At 38.3% G+C, this 19,904-nt stretch overlaps 1 protein-coding gene across 4 annotated transcripts in view; it reads right to left on the reverse strand.

The window, feature by feature from the left end:
* Positions 1-19,904, reverse strand: part of DLG2 (discs large MAGUK scaffold protein 2) — a 1,831,272-nt gene that overhangs the window by 1,428,684 nt on the left and 382,684 nt on the right. For all 4 annotated transcript variants that reach the window (XM_036427307.2, XM_036427310.2, XM_045577835.1 and 1 more), the window contains one exon: positions 14,453-14,527. In XM_036427307.2, the coding sequence (XP_036283200.1) occupies positions 14,453-14,527 (75 nt within the window). The remainder of the gene's footprint in view (positions 1-14,452; positions 14,528-19,904) is intronic.

Genomic DNA, 19,904 nt, shown 5'->3' on the forward strand with positions numbered 1-19,904 from the left:
CTCTCTTTCAGGCCTGGTCCCTTCCAACCACCCTCCCCTGCTGGCCTGATCGCCCACAGCTGCCCTCCCCTGCCAGCCATCTTTGACCACATGAGGGTGGCCATCTTGTATGCTGAAGTAATGGTCAATTTGCATATTACCTCTTTATTATATAAGATAGATTGTTGGGGACTAGAGGGAAAAAAAAACAGTTAGAAAACCGTTATAAGATGACCCCTTGAACCAATGTGAAAACAATGGATAAAAATGGGTTGATTTTTTTAATGTGATAAGTATTTTCAAAGCTATGAAACTATCCCTAGAATTGTTGAAATAAAGTGTGCTATGTAAACTGCTAGCTTGTTCTGAATTTTGAAGGTTTGGTGCTACCTACCTACCACTTTGTATATCTGCCTCCCAAGAAATTTTTGATTCTTGATTCTGTTGGTTACTTTTCACAATTCTGCTTATAGAAAAATTTAAGGGACTGAAGTATAAATAGAGTGAAGATGACATTATGTACTGTATTGCTGAGAAATATATGGTTGTGTTTGAAGCCTCTCTGGTGCTATATTGCACCTTACTTGGACTGCCATCCATCCATAGTGTCATTCTAACTCAACAAAGCAGTTCATCATTCAGTGCAAGTCTCTTAAATTATGAGCTTCTAAAATTAGTCCTAGGAATATAGAAACTCCTAGATACTATATCAAGGACATTTTTTTATGCTAAAAACTGTTTTTTCCTCCTCTGAATGTCTACTATCAGTGTCCTTCCTTTGTAATTTAACATTTTTTTTTTTACTATAATGGTTCAATATCTTTTGTAAATGTATGTGTGTATGTGTTGCCTTCTTAATTAGATTATACATTTATTTTAAGACAGTGTACATCAGTGGAATGTGTATATTGTCTTATTATTTGTTAATTTTTAATAGAATGGACTATATCCTTCCCCATTCAAGGTTAGCCTCAAGATTAGCATTTTCCTCTTATGTAATTTTTGCCATTTATAGTATAAACATCTTGGTGATACAAAGTTGTACCTGTGCCTTCCTGAGCCTACATGTAGTATAATGGAGTTGAAGTTACTTATCTGCTGTTTTAGGGTTTTCCCCTTAGTTCTGACACCAGGCATACTTGTGCAGGTCAAATAAGGTATTCTCAAATATCCAAACTTTATGGAAAACAAGAGGTAAAACAGTTACAAAAGAGTGAGAAAACTGAGTTGCCCTTAAAACTTATTATGAGCACTACATTAGCTGATCTGCAATATGAAAGTAAAAGAAAATCTTGGTGACAAAAAGAAATGAACAATTGAATGAAGAAAGACAGAGATGCCAGAGAAAACAATAAGTTTACCAAATATTGCTTGGCATGAAGACCTAGTAGCTCTCAAAACTGAGCTTCCTGTCTAAAGGAAAATGATTCAGCGTGGCCAGTGTTGCTCACTGGTTGAGCATCGACCCATGAGCCAGGAGGTAAGGGCTCATTTCCCCAGTCAGGGCACATGCCAAGGTTACAGGCTCAATCCCGTGTGGGATGGGGGGGTGGGGGGGAGAATGAGGGAGGACATGTGCAGGAGGCATCCTATTAAAGATTCTCATCACTGATGTTTCTCTTTCTCCCTCTCCCTTCCTCTCTGAAATCAATTTTAAAAATGTATTAAAAATTAAAGGAAAACAATATAATTAAGCTAAAGTAGTATGCAAGGATGAGAAGGAAAAGGCACATCATACTTCTCTGAGGGCTCTACACACATTAATAGTATGCATTGTGTGCACATACATAAATATTCAAATCATCCAAAGGTCATCAGATTTGAGTATTTTTATGAAGAAATTAATTAACTAGGACATATCAATAGACTGCTTGTAAGCAAGAGTACTTAGAAAATCTAAATTGCAACATGACCTAAATCTTTTTGTTTTTTTAGTAGAACTAAAGAAAACTGAATATGAAGCAATGAAACAATCCAGGAGACAGCAAGGTTAACATAATATAAATGCTTAACAACAACACATGTCTTTTGCTTTTCAAACATTTTTGTGTTCATTTCCATATGTTATACACTCAATTATCCGTAAGGTCAAACTAGTTTATTCCTCCTGCTCTATTCACCCATCCATCCATTCATTAATTTTCATTTATTCATAATGTATCCTTACATTAATTCATTAAAGCCTGTGGCATGGAGTTTATTAAATAAAATAAACTCTGTGCCACAGACTATGTGCTAAGTACTGGGTATACTACAAGGAACAGACAGACAAATTCCTGGCCATTATAGAGCTTACAATACATAATATAATATACTTAAACACATAAGCAAATAATATACACTTCAAATTGTGGCAAGGGTTATATGAAGAAAAACAATATGCAATTAGAAGTAGAGAAGAAATCCCTAAAAACTTAACACATGTGAAGAAGTTTCCAGGTATATGATATAGCGATTGCAAAGGTACTGAGGCAGGGAGCCCTTGGAGCTTTTTAAAATGGAAAACCATTATTGTTAGAGCCAATAAGTAAGGGAAAGACTGTCATGACATGAGCTAGCAATTCCAATATCATGGGCACCATATTCTATTAGGTATTGTGGAGCCCTGTCCCCTGTCCTTGAGTGGCTCTCTTCTATTGCTGAGATTCAACATGCATGTATAAAAGAGCCATAGAATCATGCCAATATGAGATATGTCCCTTGATGTGATGTGATAGAGGAAAAGCTGAGAGAATGCAAAACACAGAGACCAGACTGTGGAGTGGATCTGGTAAAAATAAAATAAAATAAAATAAAATAAAATAAAATAAAATAAAATAAATAAAATAAAATAAAATGATAAAATAAAATAAATAAAATAAAATAAATAAAATAAAATAAAATAAAATTACTAAGGGACTAAACTTGCACTTGCACTCTGAAAGCAAGTTTCATTTCTAGGCAGCCTCATTTCTCTGGTCATCTCACCCTCCCATTCTCTATAATGATAGTTCCAATGTCTGATATCCTCCTCTCCCCTCCTCTGTTCTCACTCTTCGCATGTGGCCTCCCTCACTTCTGATTCCACAGTGTAAACAGTAGTCATCAAACTGGATTTCTCTCAATTCTCTCAATGAACATGCAAACATATTGATATATTGAGATATCTATACTTACATATTAGAGACCAACCATGTCACGTGGTCTTTGGATCTCATCCATTTCCATATTCTTAGAAAACATTTATATTAATTAGACATTCTCTGTTACATATTTAACCTCTTGCTCTAACAATACCTCCCAGCAGCATTTTTCAATGAACCATTATATTTTATTACCCTAAAACATATACTGTAAATATCCTATCTCTTCAGTGCCTCTTCCATCCCAACTACTTTATTGAAACTACTCCATTAATGACTTCCTTGATGAATAGCCTACTGAGACACATCTCAGCTCCTAACTCAGTTGGTTTCTTAGACACATACATTTTTAAATATTCTCATTTTCACCCAAAAACCAAAAACACTTCCTTGATTTTGCATCTCTTACTAGCTACCAACCACCTCTCCTCTTTATAAGCAAACTAGAAATCTCTACTTATGTCTTAAAGATTCGTTAAACTTAACTTGCCCAGAATGGATTTCATGACCCTCCCAAAATGAACCTTTTCTAGAGCCCCCAAGTCCACGAAGTGACATTTGAACTCACTGTTTCAGGCAAGTCAGCGAACTAGGAGTCACCTCTGAACCTTCCCTTCCCCTTATCACTCCCACACACAGATGACCTTTAGGTCCTGGAATATTTACTTCTGATTCCCTTCCATTTGTTCAGATTTCCCCATTTCTACCAACACCCAGTCTATGCTACCACTACCTCTTACTTGGACTTTTGCAAAACTAGTTTTTTGTTTTGTTTTGAGCCATCTAACCTTTCTTTCCATTTTCCCACTCTAGCATCCACACAGCACCCAGAGTGATGATTACAAAATTCAAATGTGACCAGGTTACCAGATTTTTCTCCCCTCTCTCCAATCTACTTAAAATATTTCAATGAAATCCTAAACATTGTCTGGCTTGTGTCTCTCTTCCCAACCCTTTCCCCAATATAAGCTTCCCCTAATGTTTTCTCTGCATTCCAGCCATATTGGCCTTACAGCTCTTCAGAAAGGGCACTTTCCCTTCTGCCATAGGATCTTTGTATATGCAGTTCCCTTTGCCTGAATAAAGCTCTTCCTCCCCCTTCTCTGCTTTGAGCCTACTTTTCTAATTTAAGCTTAATTAGCATTCCCTTAAGGAAGCCTACCTTGACCTCCCTCTCTACATCAATGCCTCCTCAGTGCACTCCCAGTACACCACGTACATATTCTCTGTAGTACTCATCAAAATTGCAATTTTATCTTCACCTGTGTGACTCTTTCACATATTGCTGCTTCCTCCTTGGGGACAAGCTCTAAATATGCTTTCTCACATTATGAATTTATAGGACCTGTGGTGCCTGGGATATAGAAGATACCCTATAGATATGTATGGAATTAATGAAGGGGAAATGGAGAGAAGATAGATAGAAACAGAAATTTGAATGTACAGAAAGAATGGTGATAGGTTACAGAAGACTCAGCATGTTTAAATAATACATGTGGAGATGATAAAGTAGCTATAAGTAAGAGAACATGTCTTCTGACAACAAGAAATGTTTTCTCTTTTCCACTGTTTTTTGCTTAAGCAGACAGTTGTAAAGAGAACATTTGTCCTCATCTACAAAAGGCCATACATCTGCTGTCAAGGGCTCTCCTCAGGCACAGGCCTGCTGGATGCCTGTGTATGGTGACTCAGTGGGTGGTTTGGGCTTACTCTTCTACATAGCATGAAGCTGCAGAAGGCAAAGAAAATCCCCAAGGGCAGGCACCACTGGGGAAGTAAGGGGTGATTTTCTATCCACTCTATAACTGCATAACCCATCACCATTCTTTCCTTCTGCTGCATTCAAATCTATTGATCTTCCTTCCATTCTCCCTTCATTAATACTCTGTACAATATTTTGCCCTTTTTACGGGTGACCTTGCAATTTGTTTTATCATTTGCTTGACTTAGGGTGTTTATGTTTCAGCACATAAATGCAAGGGAAGCCACTTATTTTTAAAAATGAACTCAGAAAAGTACTTTAAACAATGGAGAAAAAGCAAGCCAGTCAGTAGCTTTGAGCAGCACCATAAGTCACAGGAGAAGGAATTGAATAGTGTGCTGGCGATTTTTGTATGTGAACTCAATCTATCTACATACTTGGCTTAAAGAGATGAAAAACTTTCCCAAAGTAAGCAAACTGTGGAGGTCACCTAACCAGTTCCAGGTGATTCAAAAGTCCATGCTTTTTCTAGTTCACTACTTCAAATAGTGCAATCAAGAATAAAACCTAAGCATCCTGATCCTCCAGCACTGAATCAGAGAAGACTATATTCTCTTCCACAGCCCAGTTTCCTTCCCAGATAGTGTGGGCTGTCCTGATGCACAAGGAACTGAAATTGAGATTCTTTTGTTGGTGTCATATAATAGGCCTTCCTGTAGACCCCCTCAAGTTTTCAGAGAGTCATAAAACTTCAATTGCGTGTATAATGTAGAAAGCTGTGTTTGGACAAAGACTTTGGACATTAAGTTTTAGCTCAGAATGCAATTTTGCCTCCAAGTTATAAATAGAGTACAACTTTTTAATAAAAATGCTGACACAACCTAAAGAACAGTGGTGTATGACCAAATCCATTGTAGAAGCAAACTGATCCTTTCAACAAAGTATTAGCATCTTTAGAGAGAAGATATTTATAGGATGTGTTGTTTAATTACATTGTGGATATTAAATTATGCAAAAATTTTAGTTCACTAAAATGCAATCTAAAATAGCCATCAAGATCAATTTTAGCATTTTTTTAGTAAGTTAGAGACTTAGCTAATCCAGACTGAATGGCATTGGTTTTTTAATAGGTTACTTATTATGAATTGGTTGAAAATATATGGGTCAGTAAATAAAATAGTCACATATATTTATCAATTTTTCCTCAATGCATTAATAGAAGAGTAGTTATTATAAAACCTGCTCCTTTTCTACCCACTCCAATCACGGTCAAGTTTAAGGTTTTGACTAGATGAATTGTTGTAGTTTTCGTTGCTGAACCCAGTCCATGAATCCAGGCTGGGAGGGGCTGTTTTATGAGGCAGTCATGGGACTATGCTGCCTGCTGCCAACAGGACCTCCTTGAGGAGCTGAAACAATTAATGTTCCAAATCTGTGTCAAGAGCTGCTCTAAGTTTTCTCCAGGCCAAAATGTTTCCAAACATTTTGTACAATTCCATAGAGGTCTGGGGAAGCTGGAGGCTGTTTCAAGATGCCTGGCATTGACACCTGCTCTGAATTGGTCAAAGGAAGCTGGCTGTTGCTATAGACATGGTCTGTGGAATAGCTTCCCCTGTATGGACTATCTGAGTTTAAATCTATCGATAACAAGATAAGCCTAAGAAAGGGCTGAGCACAACCAGAAAAGCAGAAAAGAAAGTCAGACTAGAGGCAGGTGCAAGAAAGTCTCCATATCTTTTTTAAAAATAATTCAGTCATGTAAACAACATTTCTTTGTTGTTTTTTCCTGAAATCTCTGATTCGTTATATTTCATAATGTATGAATAAAAGCACAAAGAAGAAATATTTTAAAAGGCCTGTAATCATTACCTCTTCATCATTACCTATTCCTATGCTACATGGCCTTCCATTTAAGTAATAAAGTTGTACAATATATCCATCCCTGAATATTGTTATAGGAAAAAGGTCCTTTAGGAGACATGTGTAGTATGAGGTTTTCAAGTCTGGATTATTCACTTGGAAGAGCTCTCATTCATGACTCATATTGTAGCTGGCCTATGAACAGCCTCCACACCCAAATCCAGAGGATTTGATGATGCCTGTGTTTTTCCACAGTGAGCTAAAAACATAAAATAAAAGGGAATAATATGATAGCTGGGAAAGGTACCCAGGAGAGTACCTTTCCCAGCTATCATATCAAATAAGACATGCATTTACTTTCCTTCTAGAAAAGGAAGGAAGATTTCAACATAATTGCACTTGACTTGGAACTCCATGGACTTGGAACCAAAGCAATCATATATGTTTCAGAGGCTCTTTAACCACTCAGGCCTGGAAACCTTTCTCCTAAAATACTTTTCAGGAGCTTTCAAATAGCTAAAAGCAAATATAGCAATGGCTCTGAGTTCAGAAATGACTTTCCAAGATATATAAATTTTAATAAAAATCACTGTAAGGGAAAAAATACATCTCTATGATTTGTAAAAGAATACTAACTCATTTAAACATCCAAACTCCATTCCTTTTATATATAGTTATTGGTTTCAGAAGGGGAGGGAGAAGGAGAGAGAAAGATAGAAACATCAATGATGAGAGAATCATTGATCAGCTGCCTACTGGGGATCAAGCCCACAACCTGGGGCATGTGATTTTAAAGGGAATCAAATCCAGGAATTTTCAGTCCCCAGTCTGCCACTCTATTCACTGAGCCAAACCAGCTAGGGCCAAACTCCCTACCTTTTGGTCATATCTTATACTTTCTGGGGTAAGCTGACTCTAGGCTAAGCTATTTGAGTGTTCATTGCTCAAATGCCTTGGGGGCGGGGGGGTGTCAAATTTAGGCCCTAAACTGTAACCATCTTCAATTCCTTAGTGTTTATAATAATAATTTATAATATGTAATAATAATAAAATTAACATGTATAGAGTACATATTATGTGTCAGGCACTGATTAAGGCATATAGCACATATTGTCTTTAATTCTGAAAATAACCTTGCAAGGTGAGTAGCTATTTATTATTACTTCACAAATGAGAAAAGTGAGCCAAAGGTATATTGAATGGCTTACTCAAGCTCATATGGCTAGTGAGAGAAAGGCGATCTCAACAAATCCTGCCTCCAAAACTCATGCTCCTACTGCTCTGCAACACTCCCTCCTTAAGTCTTGAGTGAAAAGTTATGTGAGAAGAAGGTTAACTGCTGCTGAAATGCCCATGTGATACCAATACATGCCGATGCCTCACAGCTGTAAAAATCAGTGATGTACAAAACCCAAGGCAGTGGTCAGCAAACTCATTAGTCAACAGAGCTAAATATCAACAGTACAAAGATTGAAATTTCTTTTGAGAACCAAATTTTTTAAACGTAAACTTCTTCTGATGCCACTTCTTCAAAACAGACTCTCCCAGGCTGTGGTATTTTGTGGAAGAGCCACACACAAGGGGCCAAAGAGTCGCATGTGGCTGGCAAGCTGCAGTTTGCCGACCACTGACCCAAGGCAAATCTCCTTTTACAAATAATCAGAGCTTCCTGTTTTAAGGCCAGTTTCTCACAACCCACACTCTGAAGTCACCTTTGTCTCCACCACAAACTCAAACCACTAGCTCAGTCACTTGCATTGGAGAGGGCAGGAATTCACTGCCCTGAAAGACTGTAAAGTTGAAGCCTGCCAGCTGTCTGCTCATCAATCGGAACCATCAAAGAAAGAGGTATTTTTATTATATGGCTGCAAGATCAACATAAGAATATTATTTTACATGAGTACTGTAGCTCCCAGCTCCTCCTTCAAACCTGGAGAGGAAACTGGTATAAATCCAAAGTGCCTAAAGGGCCAGAAGAAATGCGAGAAATGAATGCCTTCTGTGACAATCTCATCTTCCTTATACTTTTCTTGATTTTAAAGCCTAGGCCAAAATTGGAATCAAAGCCATTCTATAAAGCTCACATTTCCTAAATTGTTTTGTTATTTTTTTGGAAATAATTTCCCCTCTGGATTCTTTTCTAACATCATGGCTAACACCCGTATGGCCAGATGCACTCTAATCCCAGGGCAGACGAATTGAAGGCCCTGGACTCTGCACTTTTCCATCATTTTCCTAAAACTGTGATCATCTGATAATGTCCTGACTTTTCATTCTATAATGGGACTGCTGATGGTATGAAATCTTTGCCCTAAAATATAAAACACTGTATTTAGTCTCTGGAAAGACAATACTCATCACAGCCATCCTGAGTATTAGCAGCCCAGCAGCAGCCTTAGCCCAGGGGATGCTGTGTTCACAGGCAACACCCAAAAGAGCAGATACAACAGTCTTTATTTTATGACTGGGTTAGACCTCTCTAAGGGCCATGGCCTGGGCATTTATGTAAGCTGTATACAAAATGAGGTCAGACAATAATATGGAGAAGAAAAAATGGGGGAGGTACAGCCACAAAAAAGAAGAAAATTGGTTAGGACTATTGCAGAACAGCTTATGCACACTGTATTAACTGGTTTCAATTAGCGTGAATGATCCCGACTGCGGGTAATGTGAGGTTTCTGGGAGAACATGCTGAAACAATTAACACTCTAAAAGAACATCTCCTCTGGTTTCTTAGAGAAGCACCTGCTTTTATTGATTTGCCATAAAAAAAAGAAAAAAGAAAAATTGCTTTCATCATCTGGAAAGACATAGTAAGGAAATGTTAAAATGTTTTTTAAATTAGAAGGTGTAACCAGGCCCATTCCTCGAAAATGGCCTCGTGTTACTCAGAATACAAATGCCTCTTGTTAATATGATATTCTTCTACCATCAGTTCCCGCCTGCCCATCAGAGCAAAATCTTTCTTTTCAATAGTTTCGATATTTCTGCGTTCAAAGTCTTAAAGAGTTGTTGTATATTAACTCCTGGAAATGTTTTCGATCCCTGCCCGAATCCCTATCTGAAGAAAAGACCCTCCTAAATAAATCGCCATAAATTAACAAGTTATTGCCAGAGTGTGTGTGTGTGTGTGTGTGTGTGTGTGTGTGTTTATGCTCTCCCTTACCAATTCATTGTGCCCCATCTAGTTCCATCTGGAATAATCTTTTATTTTCTTTCCTCTCACAACTTATCAAGCAATTGCTGCCTCCAGATACTATGTTAACTTGGGCTATGAATTATCTAATGTAAATCTCAAAATACACCACTGCATGCATAAACTCAAAGATTAAGTAAACTGCAAATTCATACAGTTAGTCAGTGGTGGAGATCACCTATTTATGCAAATCTTAATCAATTCTAAAGCTTACCTACTTGACTATTGCCTAATATTGCCTCTTTTGTCTTCAAAAATCCATCTTGAGGAAACTCTACATTCTGGAAATGTATAGCTTCTTGTACAGACCACCATTAAAGCATATATCACCCAGTATAATAATTATTGATGTATTTTTTCTGTACACCTTGAGCAATCCAAGTGTCAGTCACAACTTACAAAATGTGCTCAGTAAATATTTCTTGAATGAGTAAATGAGAGTAGATGTATTCAGAGTGTGGCATTCTACTGCGTCGAAGCTTATATGATTTTCAAAATAGTTCACAGATATACTTATGGATGAATCTTATGTAACAACAGAGATATGTAGGTAAAATCATATTGTGACAAGCTTCATCAGGGAGTTTATTTTAAACTTCGCTTTTAGAAACTCCTCTCAAAACATTATTTTTCTAATTTCCAGCCACTGAGGGATGTGCACATATACAGGGAAACAAAGCAATTATTTTTTTAAAAACCATGTGTATATATGTATCATATATATATAATATATATTACCAATAAAATCACACATGACAGCCATTTCTAAGAACTGCCTGTAACTAAGGATTACGTTTGGGGCATTCCTTGAAGGGATCAGTTCCATGTACAAGCCAGAGACATACCGAGTGTTCTAGAGACAGGCCCTGAAATACAGCAGCCACTCAAGCCTCCTGCAGCTGGTCAAGTCTAAGATTGTTTAGGAACAAACTCTTAACGTAGTTCACTCCAGATTCCGAGACCTGCCAGTCTTCACCTGAGACTCAGAGTCTATGGGTCTCTTCTCATTTGTTTACAAGTGTCAGGAGTTCCAGTAACCACTGTGTTCATATTCATGGTCATACAAACTAATGAGGCATGCAATCCTATTTAATTTAGTGTAGAGGTACAGAAAGGCATCATTCTAGTGCTTCTATAGCCATAGAAGGAGAGATCAATAATTACTAAAACTGTCACACTTCTCACTAGGGAAGATATCTCATTTATAACTAGTTAGAAAGTAACATTATGTATGGTTACTGGGGGCAAAATCTCTCTTCAATTTGAACCCTGATCTGTGCATTATAGTTCTGGCGAAAATGAAAAGTCTTTGAAAATACTGCTTGGTCTCATTATTATAGAGATATGGGGTGTCAAAAAAAACAAGAAGCATCCAGAAGAGACTAAGCAAATAGTAATAGAAGCCATTTTCAAGGCATAATTTAAATGGTGACAGGCATTTGCAAAGCAATTTGGAAGAGAGAACCTTCTTAGGAAAACCAACCATAAAAGCTCTGCACTTAAAATGAACCTGGGGCAAATGCACACACAAAGACCAAGCCTTCTCCATAAAAGTAATAAAGCTCAATTAAAGATACGATCATTTTGGAACATAACACCAAGGAACAAGAATAGGGTACGGAGGAAAGGAATGAAAAGAAAAAAATCAACTGAACTCAAAAAATGCACAAAGATAACAATGTAACTATGTGTTAATTTATTTATAACCTGCTTCAGTCGATGAAAAATTTGAGACAGACAAGACCTACTCTTAACCACATGAGGCTAAGATAGTCTTTATTTCCTGAGGGAAGAAAAAATTAACTCAATACCACAACTAATTTATATATCATGTTACTTTTTGTTGCATAAATATGCTTATGCTAACTATGTAGTTACCTATACATAATTTTCATTCTATGATGCAGGTTAAGTCATTATTAAATTATTCTTTTGTTGTTTGTATGTCCCTAAGCATTGTATATTATCAGATGTTTGGGAAAAAAATACACTGTTATAAATTATCAAAATCCCAGTGTTCGCAGTGTTCTTTTCTGCCTGGGACAACTACTCATTACATTAGCTCTAGTGGGCATTCCATAAATGTTGCTGATTATGGATATTAATCAGGGTTTTTTCTTTTCTCTTTGGTTGCCAAAAAATCAAAGAATATTAAACTCCCTCGAACAAACAAAATAAAACAAAATCTGGATAAAAACAACAAAAAGTAAGTTATTGTTTATCAGCAGGTTATTGAGACCTTTTTACAAAACCAAAGAGAGATTTGAGTAAACAAAACCTCAGAAAGGTGGAAATAAGGCATCTCCAGAGATCTCAACAACGGAGGGTCACAGAATTTCCCCACACTGTGATTCAATAAGAATGACTTCCAATTTGGTATCACTCTAGCATAAATTTAAGATTCCCAGGAAAAACAATCCAACCGGCCCAGCTGGGATCAGTCAGTCTACCCCTAAAGCCATCAGTCAGGACAGAGGCATATTCATAACCTAAACATGACCACTGGAAGCCTTGCCTATGGATCGGGGTTACTCACAGAGAAAGCACAATCATTATGGCTGTGTAACTCCTCCAGAATGCATCTGCCTCATTGGAGATGTAATTACTAAAGAAAATGGCAAAGGAAAACTATGCAGCCAGCAGCTCCCAGTTCCAGAGCAGAAGCAAGAAAAAAACACCTAGCTCCTGATGCTCTCACGGAACCACACAACTGAGCATCAGGCATGAATGTCAGCATTTCGGAGTTGTGATCTTCAGCCAGGGTCTTAAATGTAGGCATCTGTTTAGTCCTTAAAGAGGAAGAACTAACCTGGGACTCCCAGACCTTAAAGGATCCAACTCCAACGTAATATGAAGATTTATTTTTCAATAATTCAAAAGACAGAATTCTAATATTGGATAGGCTTGTAATAAGACTAGACAAAGTAAATGAAGTGCCAAATTTATTTTATTTGGAGTGGAAATTATTACTGGAGGCATGAATCAGATATTCTTACTGGTATGACACCTGGATGTGTTTGATAAAATGGTAACACTCTCTTATTTATCTTTGCTGCTTCAGCAACTGGCATAGAATCTTATACAGGTGAACTGAATTACTAAATGTACCTAGTTTGAAAACAAAATTCCTCGAAATACATATTCAATGGTACACAGTGAAGAATAAAGTATGAAAGGACCCTTGAAGGTGAGAAATGGAAACCACCCATTTAAAAAGGTAAAATAGCGTAATCATTCCTCTTCATCAAGAAATAACTTAGTAAAATGTACTAAAAAGGTAATCAACAGATTGAAGATTCATTCATTGAACCTGCACTGACAGAGCTCCTATTATGTACAGGGACTTACCCAAAGTAGGTATAATAGGGCCCTGACGAGCACATGGTCTCCTTAGAGAAACAGACTTATGAATCAGTGCTTGTAAGATAATATCAGAGATATACTGAACAGAGTGATTGATGAAAAAATAGAATTATTAACACTTGTCCTTTCTCTGGCATCAGCAGAGACCCATGTATCACATCACATTGCCTATGAGGTGAAGTAAATGAGGGGAAGGCCCAAAAGTAACTTTTTGACTTCTTTTTTTAAAAATATATTTTATTAATTTTTCACAGAGAGGAAAGGAGAGGTATAGAGAGCTAGAAACATCGATGAGAAAGAAACATTGACTAGCTTCCTCCTGCACACCCCCTACTGGGGAATGTGCCCGCAACCAAGGTACACACTCTTGACGAGAATTGAACCCAGGACCCCTCAATCTGCAGACCGATACTCTATCCACTGAGCCAAACTGGTCTTGGCACTTTCTGACTTCTTATCCTCATCACACAAAAATTATTTCAGTGACAGTACAAGCAGTTCCCAAATGATCGATTGTCATTTCTATCAGACACTGTACATCTAAGAGAATATAATACAGATCAGCCACTTTCTCCACTAACTTGCGAGCACAGTGTAGTAGGAGGAGTTCATGAAGGAGAATTAGGGGTTCTGGGATCCATTCCCAGCTTTATAAATGAGTCACTGTTCTTATTTCCCTTGCATTTAAATCTCCCACTCATAACACAGAAATAATGGCATAATACCTGTTTGTTTCTAAAGCACTTGAAAAACATTTGCTGGAAGAGTTCAAACAAAGTCAGAGACTATTATTCTACCAGGACTTGAAAATTGTCAATCTATGCACTCATCGCTATTATACAGTCAACACAACAATGACAAAAGAAAAACCATCCCTATCCTAAGGCATCTAAAATCAAGTATTACTGAATATGCAGCTATTGAGAAAAATATACATGCAAATATATTCATTTTAATGGCTCTCCAAGTCTAAATCATCAATAACCCATTCAGATAAATCCTTTGCAAGTTATCCCAAGTCCAAAAAAAATGCATAGGCTCTGTAATCAAAGATTTTTTTTTTTCCTATAATGCATGAATTTCTGAAAAGACACTCTCAAAGGGTTTACATACTCTATTCTAGAATTTCAGAGAACACTGTAGCCACTTCCACTAAGGTTATATCAAAATATATAAAGAAATCCTCTTCAACCTGGCCGGTCTTGGAATAATCAGGTTAATCACACTTACAGTACAGTGGTGGACAGGCATCCAAGCAGGTGCTTCCACTGAGCAATTCTGGGCTGGGCATTTGCCTTGGTTTTGCTGCAGATAAAGAAAAAGATGTTATGACCTATGTGTTACATGCGACAATATATACTAGCTAACATGTCTCTTATCAATGTGTTCATCACTATAGTTACAAGTACAGGAGAAAGCTTTGAGAACAACTTTGGTGCAGCGCTGCATAAAACTAGGTGTGTAATTTCTACTCTTATCAAAGCATAAGAAATTATCCTTTGCTTTTTAAAATTTTTATTTATTGATTTTAGAGATGGGGGACGGGAGAGAGAAGTGGAATGGGGGGAGGAGAGAGAGACAGAGAGAGATTTCCTGCTTCAGCCATCCAAGTACTCACTAGTTGATTCTTGGATGTGCCCTGAGCTGGGATTAAACCTGCAACCTTGCTTTGTTAGTACATTGCTCTAAATAACTGGGCTACCTGGCTAGGGCCTATCCTTTGCTTTACATATTACTCCAAGGCAGTGGTTCTTAACCTTTCTAATGCTGCGACCCTTTAATATAGTTCCTCATGTTGTGGTGACCCCCAACCACAAAATTATTTTCCTTGCTACTTCATGGTTGCCTAAGACAACTGGAAAACACAGATATTTACATTATGATTCATTCACAGTAGCAAAATTATAGTTATGAAGTAGCAACGAAAATAATTTTATAGTTGGGGGTCACCACAACATGAGGAAAAAGGGTCGCTGCATTAGAAAGGTTGAGAATCACTGCTCTAAGGATTAGGTTTTTGACACAAGCTTCCTCAGCAACATGCCTCTCAGGCCTTACAGAGACACATCTGAGAACCCTCCCAACCCAGAGCCAGAACTGGTCTCCACTCGTCTCCTCTAGACTCCCAGACAATAAGAGTGATACATGCTGGACACCTGTGAGATCACGAGTTAAGGTGTAGAAAGGCTGGTTCAATGAGCTAGTGGTGGTTTTCTCTAGGGCATCTTATAGAACCTCAGAATGCAGGGTTGTATAGAATAGATCTTAGAGGCCTTTCTTGTTATATCAAAAATGAAGGTACAAAGAAATGAAACAAGGAACACAGAGGTTTGACATTCTAAGCCATTTGCCAGGCACTTCTTTTTTACATAAGAACTTCGGCTCTAGCTAACCTATTCTTTTGTTGTAACTCCTATAAATTTACTCTAATTGGCCTTTTAGAAGGAATGAAGTGATTCCTTTCAACCAGCAATACTGCTCCCTCCCTGTAATAATAAGAACTTATTAGTGCTAAAATGGGAGAAGGTGATTCTAGTAAAACACCTTCTTTATCTTTATATTTTTATTAAATTATTTATTGTTTCAAGTATTACATAAGTATCCTATTTCCCCCATTGAACTCCCCAGGCTGTTACCACCCTCCCACCCCCCAGCTCATGTCCTCACCCACCATCTATGTCCTTGGATTTTACTTATATGAATGCATACAAGTCCTTTGGTTAATCTCCTACCCATCCCCCTGCCCCTGCCTTCCCTCTGAGATTGAACAGTCTGTTCATTGCTTCTATATCTCTGGATATATTTTAATATATATTTTATTAATTTTTTACAGAGAGGGAGAGGGACAGAGAGTTAGAAATATCAATGAGAGAGAAACATGATCAGCACACTGGGGATGTGCCTACAAACAAGGTACATGGCCTTGACCGGAATCGAACCTGGGACATTTCAGTCCACAGGCTGATGCTCTATCCACTGAGCCAAACCGGTTAGGACTGGATCTATTTTTGTTCATCAGTTTATGTTTTTCTTTACATTCCACAAATGAGTGAGATCATGTGATATTTATCTTTCTCCAATTGGTTTATTTTGCTTAGCATAATGATCTCCAGGTCCATTCATACTGTTGCAAATGGTAAGAATTCCTTCTTCTTTACAACAGTGTACTATTCCATTATGTAGATGTATCACAGTTTTCTAATTCAGTCATCTGCTGATGGGAACTTAGGTTGTTTCCAAATCTTACCTATTGTAAATTGTGCTGCTATGAACATAGGGGTGTATATATATATATATATCCTTTCTGATTCATGTCTCTGATTTCTTGGGATATAGTCCTAGAAGTGGGATTACTAGGTCAAATGGAAGTTAATTTTTAATTTTTTGAGGAAACTCCATACTGTCTTCCATAGTGGCTGCACCAGTCTGCATTCCCACCAACACTGCAAGAGGGTTCCTTTTTCTCCACATTCTCACTAGCACTTGTCATTTGTTGATAGCCATTCTGAGATGATATCTCACTGTTGTTTTAATCTCTCAGATGATTAGTGACTTTGAGCGTGTATATATATATATATATATATATATATATATATATATATATCTAAGTGACCAGACAACTGGCCAGTAACTATGATACACACTGACCACCAAGGGGAAGATGCTTAATGCAGGAGCTGCCCCCTGATGGTGGTCAGTGTGCTCCCACAGTGGGAACGGGAACAACACTCAGATGACCAACAGGCATAGATTCCAGGCTCAAGGCTGGCAAGTGACGCTACAGCCTTTGACCCTCTCCCGCCTTCGTAGCAGCACTATCGTGCAGCAGCGGCAGCACACACAGCAGAGCCATGATGAGCAGGAGCAGTGCATCCCCCAGGGCAGGCGCAGGCTCCTCCCCGGGGTACTACTACATTCCTATGACCGTGCACATGGGGCTGAAACCAGCAGTCGCACATCCTCTGAGGGGTCCTGTATTGCAAGAGGGCTCAGGCCAGGCTGAGGGACAACATGGGTACAAGGTTCTGTGGACCGAGCCTCTAGTGTTTTCATATGGCTCTTGGCCTTTGGATGTCCTCTTTCAAAAGGTGTCTATTTAGTTCCTTTGCCCATTTTTTAAAAATATATTTTATTGATTTTTTACAGAGAGGAAGGGAGAGAGGGATAGAGAGTTAGAAACATCGATGAGAGAGAATCATCGACCAGCTGCCTCCTGCACACTCCCCACTGGAGAATCCTCAACTGCTGCCTCCTGCTCGCAACCAAGGTACATGCCCTTGACCGGAATTGAACCTGGGACCCTTGAGTCCGCAGGCTGATGCTCTATCCACTAAGCCAAACCGGTTTCAGCTTTGCCCATTTTTTAATTGGATTATTTACCTTCTTTTTATTAAGTTGTATGAGTTCCCTATAAATTTTGGCGATTAAACCTTTATTAGATATAACATTGGCAAATATATATGTTCTCCCATGCAGTGGGCTCTCTTGGCTTATTGATGGTTTCTTTGCTGTGCATAAGGTATTTCTTTCTTTCTTTCTTTCTTTCTTTCTTTCTTTCTTTCTTTCTTTCTTTCTTTCTCTCTTTCTTTCTTTCTTTATTTATTTACAGAAAGATATGGATATGTATGTTGCTTCAGTTTTGGGGCCCCAATGAAATTGGCCTAACATACACAAAGTTGAAGGTGCCTCATCCCTCCCAGAAGAGGCTAAGTATGGTTGTTGGACATACACCTTGTTTATAAAATGCAGTATTTATAATTCTGTGTTACCCACCCACATTTCCTCCTTTACATAGTTTCTTTTTTTTCTTTAACAAATCTTTATTGTTCAGATTATTACAATTGTTTCTCTTCTCCCCCCCTCCCATAGCTCCCCTTCACCCTGTTTCCACCCCAGCCTCTGCCCTTACCTCCCTCCCACTGTTTTCATCCATAGGTGTATGATTTTTGTCCAGTCTCTTCCTGCATCCCCCACATCTCTGCCCACCCCACCCCACCCCTGCCTGAGAATTGTCAGTCCACTCCCTTTCCATGCCCCTGGTTCTATTATATTCACCAATTTATTCTGTTTATCAGATTTTTTATTCACTTGATTTTTAGATTCACTTGTTGATAGAATGTATTTGTTGTTCATAATTGTTATCTTTACCTTTTCTTCTTCTACCTCTTCTTAAAGAATACCTTTCAGCATTTCATATAATCCTGGTTTGGCACTGATGAACTCATTTAGCTTTTTCTTATCTGTAAAGCTTTTATCTGACCTTCAATTCTGAATGATAGCTTTGCTGGGTGGAGTAATCTTGGTTATAGGTTCTTGCTATTCATCACATTGAATATTTCATCTGGCCTGCATAGTTTCTGTTGAGCAATCAGCTGACAGTCCTATGGGTGCTGCCTTGTGGGTAATTTCTCTTCTTGCTTTTAAGATTCTCTGTTTTTTGCTCTTGGCATTTTAATTATGATGTGTCTTAGTGTGGTCCTCTTTGGATTCTTTTGTTTGGGGTTCTATGAACTTCTTGGACTTATAAGTATATTTTTTTTCACCAGGTAGGGGAAGTTTTCTGTCATTATTTCTTCAAATAGGTTTTCAGGATCTTTCTCTCTCTCTTCTTCTGGCACCCCCATAATTCTGATGTTGGTATGCTTGAAGTTGTCCCAGAGGCTCCTTATACTATCTTCATATTTTTGGATTCCTTTTGCTTTTTGCTTTTCTGGTTGGGTGTTTTTTGCTTCTTTGTATTTCAAATCTTTAACTTAATTCTTGTGATCATCTAGTCTGCTATTAGATCTCTGTAAATTATTTTTATTTCGGTAAGTGTATGCTTAATTTTTAGTTGGTCCTTTATTATATCCTCAATGGTCTCTCTAAATTTATCAGCCTTTTCTAGAAAATTCTTGAAAAACCTTATAACCGTGGTTTTGTACTTTATATCCAGTCATGTGCTTTCCTCCATTTTTTTTCATTTGTGACCTGTTTCTTTGTCTCCAGATTTTGGCTGCTTCCCTGTGTTGGATAGAGTGGCTTTGTGTGCTAGGTGTCCTATAGGGCCCAGTGGCTCAACCTCCCCAGTTACCTGAGGTGGATACTCTTGGTGAACCCCTTTGTGGGCTGTGTGCACAGTCTTGTTGTAGTTCAGCCTTGATTGTAATTGGTATAACTGGGAGGAATTGACCTCCAGGCCAATTGGCTGTGAAGATCAGCTGTGACTACAATGAGAGAACTTCTGTGTTGGAGACACCCTTATGTAACAAGACTTGCTTCAGTGGAGCTTTGGTGCTGAGTCTGCCCCCTGAGTGTGTCCCTTATGGACCTAAGGAGTTGTAATCTTGATGGTCCCACTCTGACCCCTGGGTGCACTGGCTCTTGTATCTCCAACGAGGTGCTAATTTAGCCTCTGCCTGAGGCCACCCAGCAGGAGCTATGGAGAAATCTGCAGATTCCTCTTCTTTGTTTGGGTTTTGGAGGTGTCCAGATGAGGCCTAGCTGTGAAGTAATGCAAACTTCTGTGGGGACTTGGGCCTTCTTTTGGATGTTCTGGGTCTCTCTAAACAAGCTGCAGTTTGTTAGGTAAGTTTAGATTGCCAAGGACCAGGCCATTCATATGTAAAAGCCTCTGCTTTCAGCATGGATGGGGCAGAATCTCAAGGTGGAGAAAACCACAATGGCTTCCCATCAGCCCTGC

Source organism: Pipistrellus kuhlii, unplaced genomic scaffold, assembly GCF_014108245.1.
Source record: "Pipistrellus kuhlii isolate mPipKuh1 unplaced genomic scaffold, mPipKuh1.p scaffold_m20_p_9, whole genome shotgun sequence".
NCBI classification, from domain to species: Eukaryota; Metazoa; Chordata; class Mammalia; order Chiroptera; family Vespertilionidae; genus Pipistrellus; species Pipistrellus kuhlii.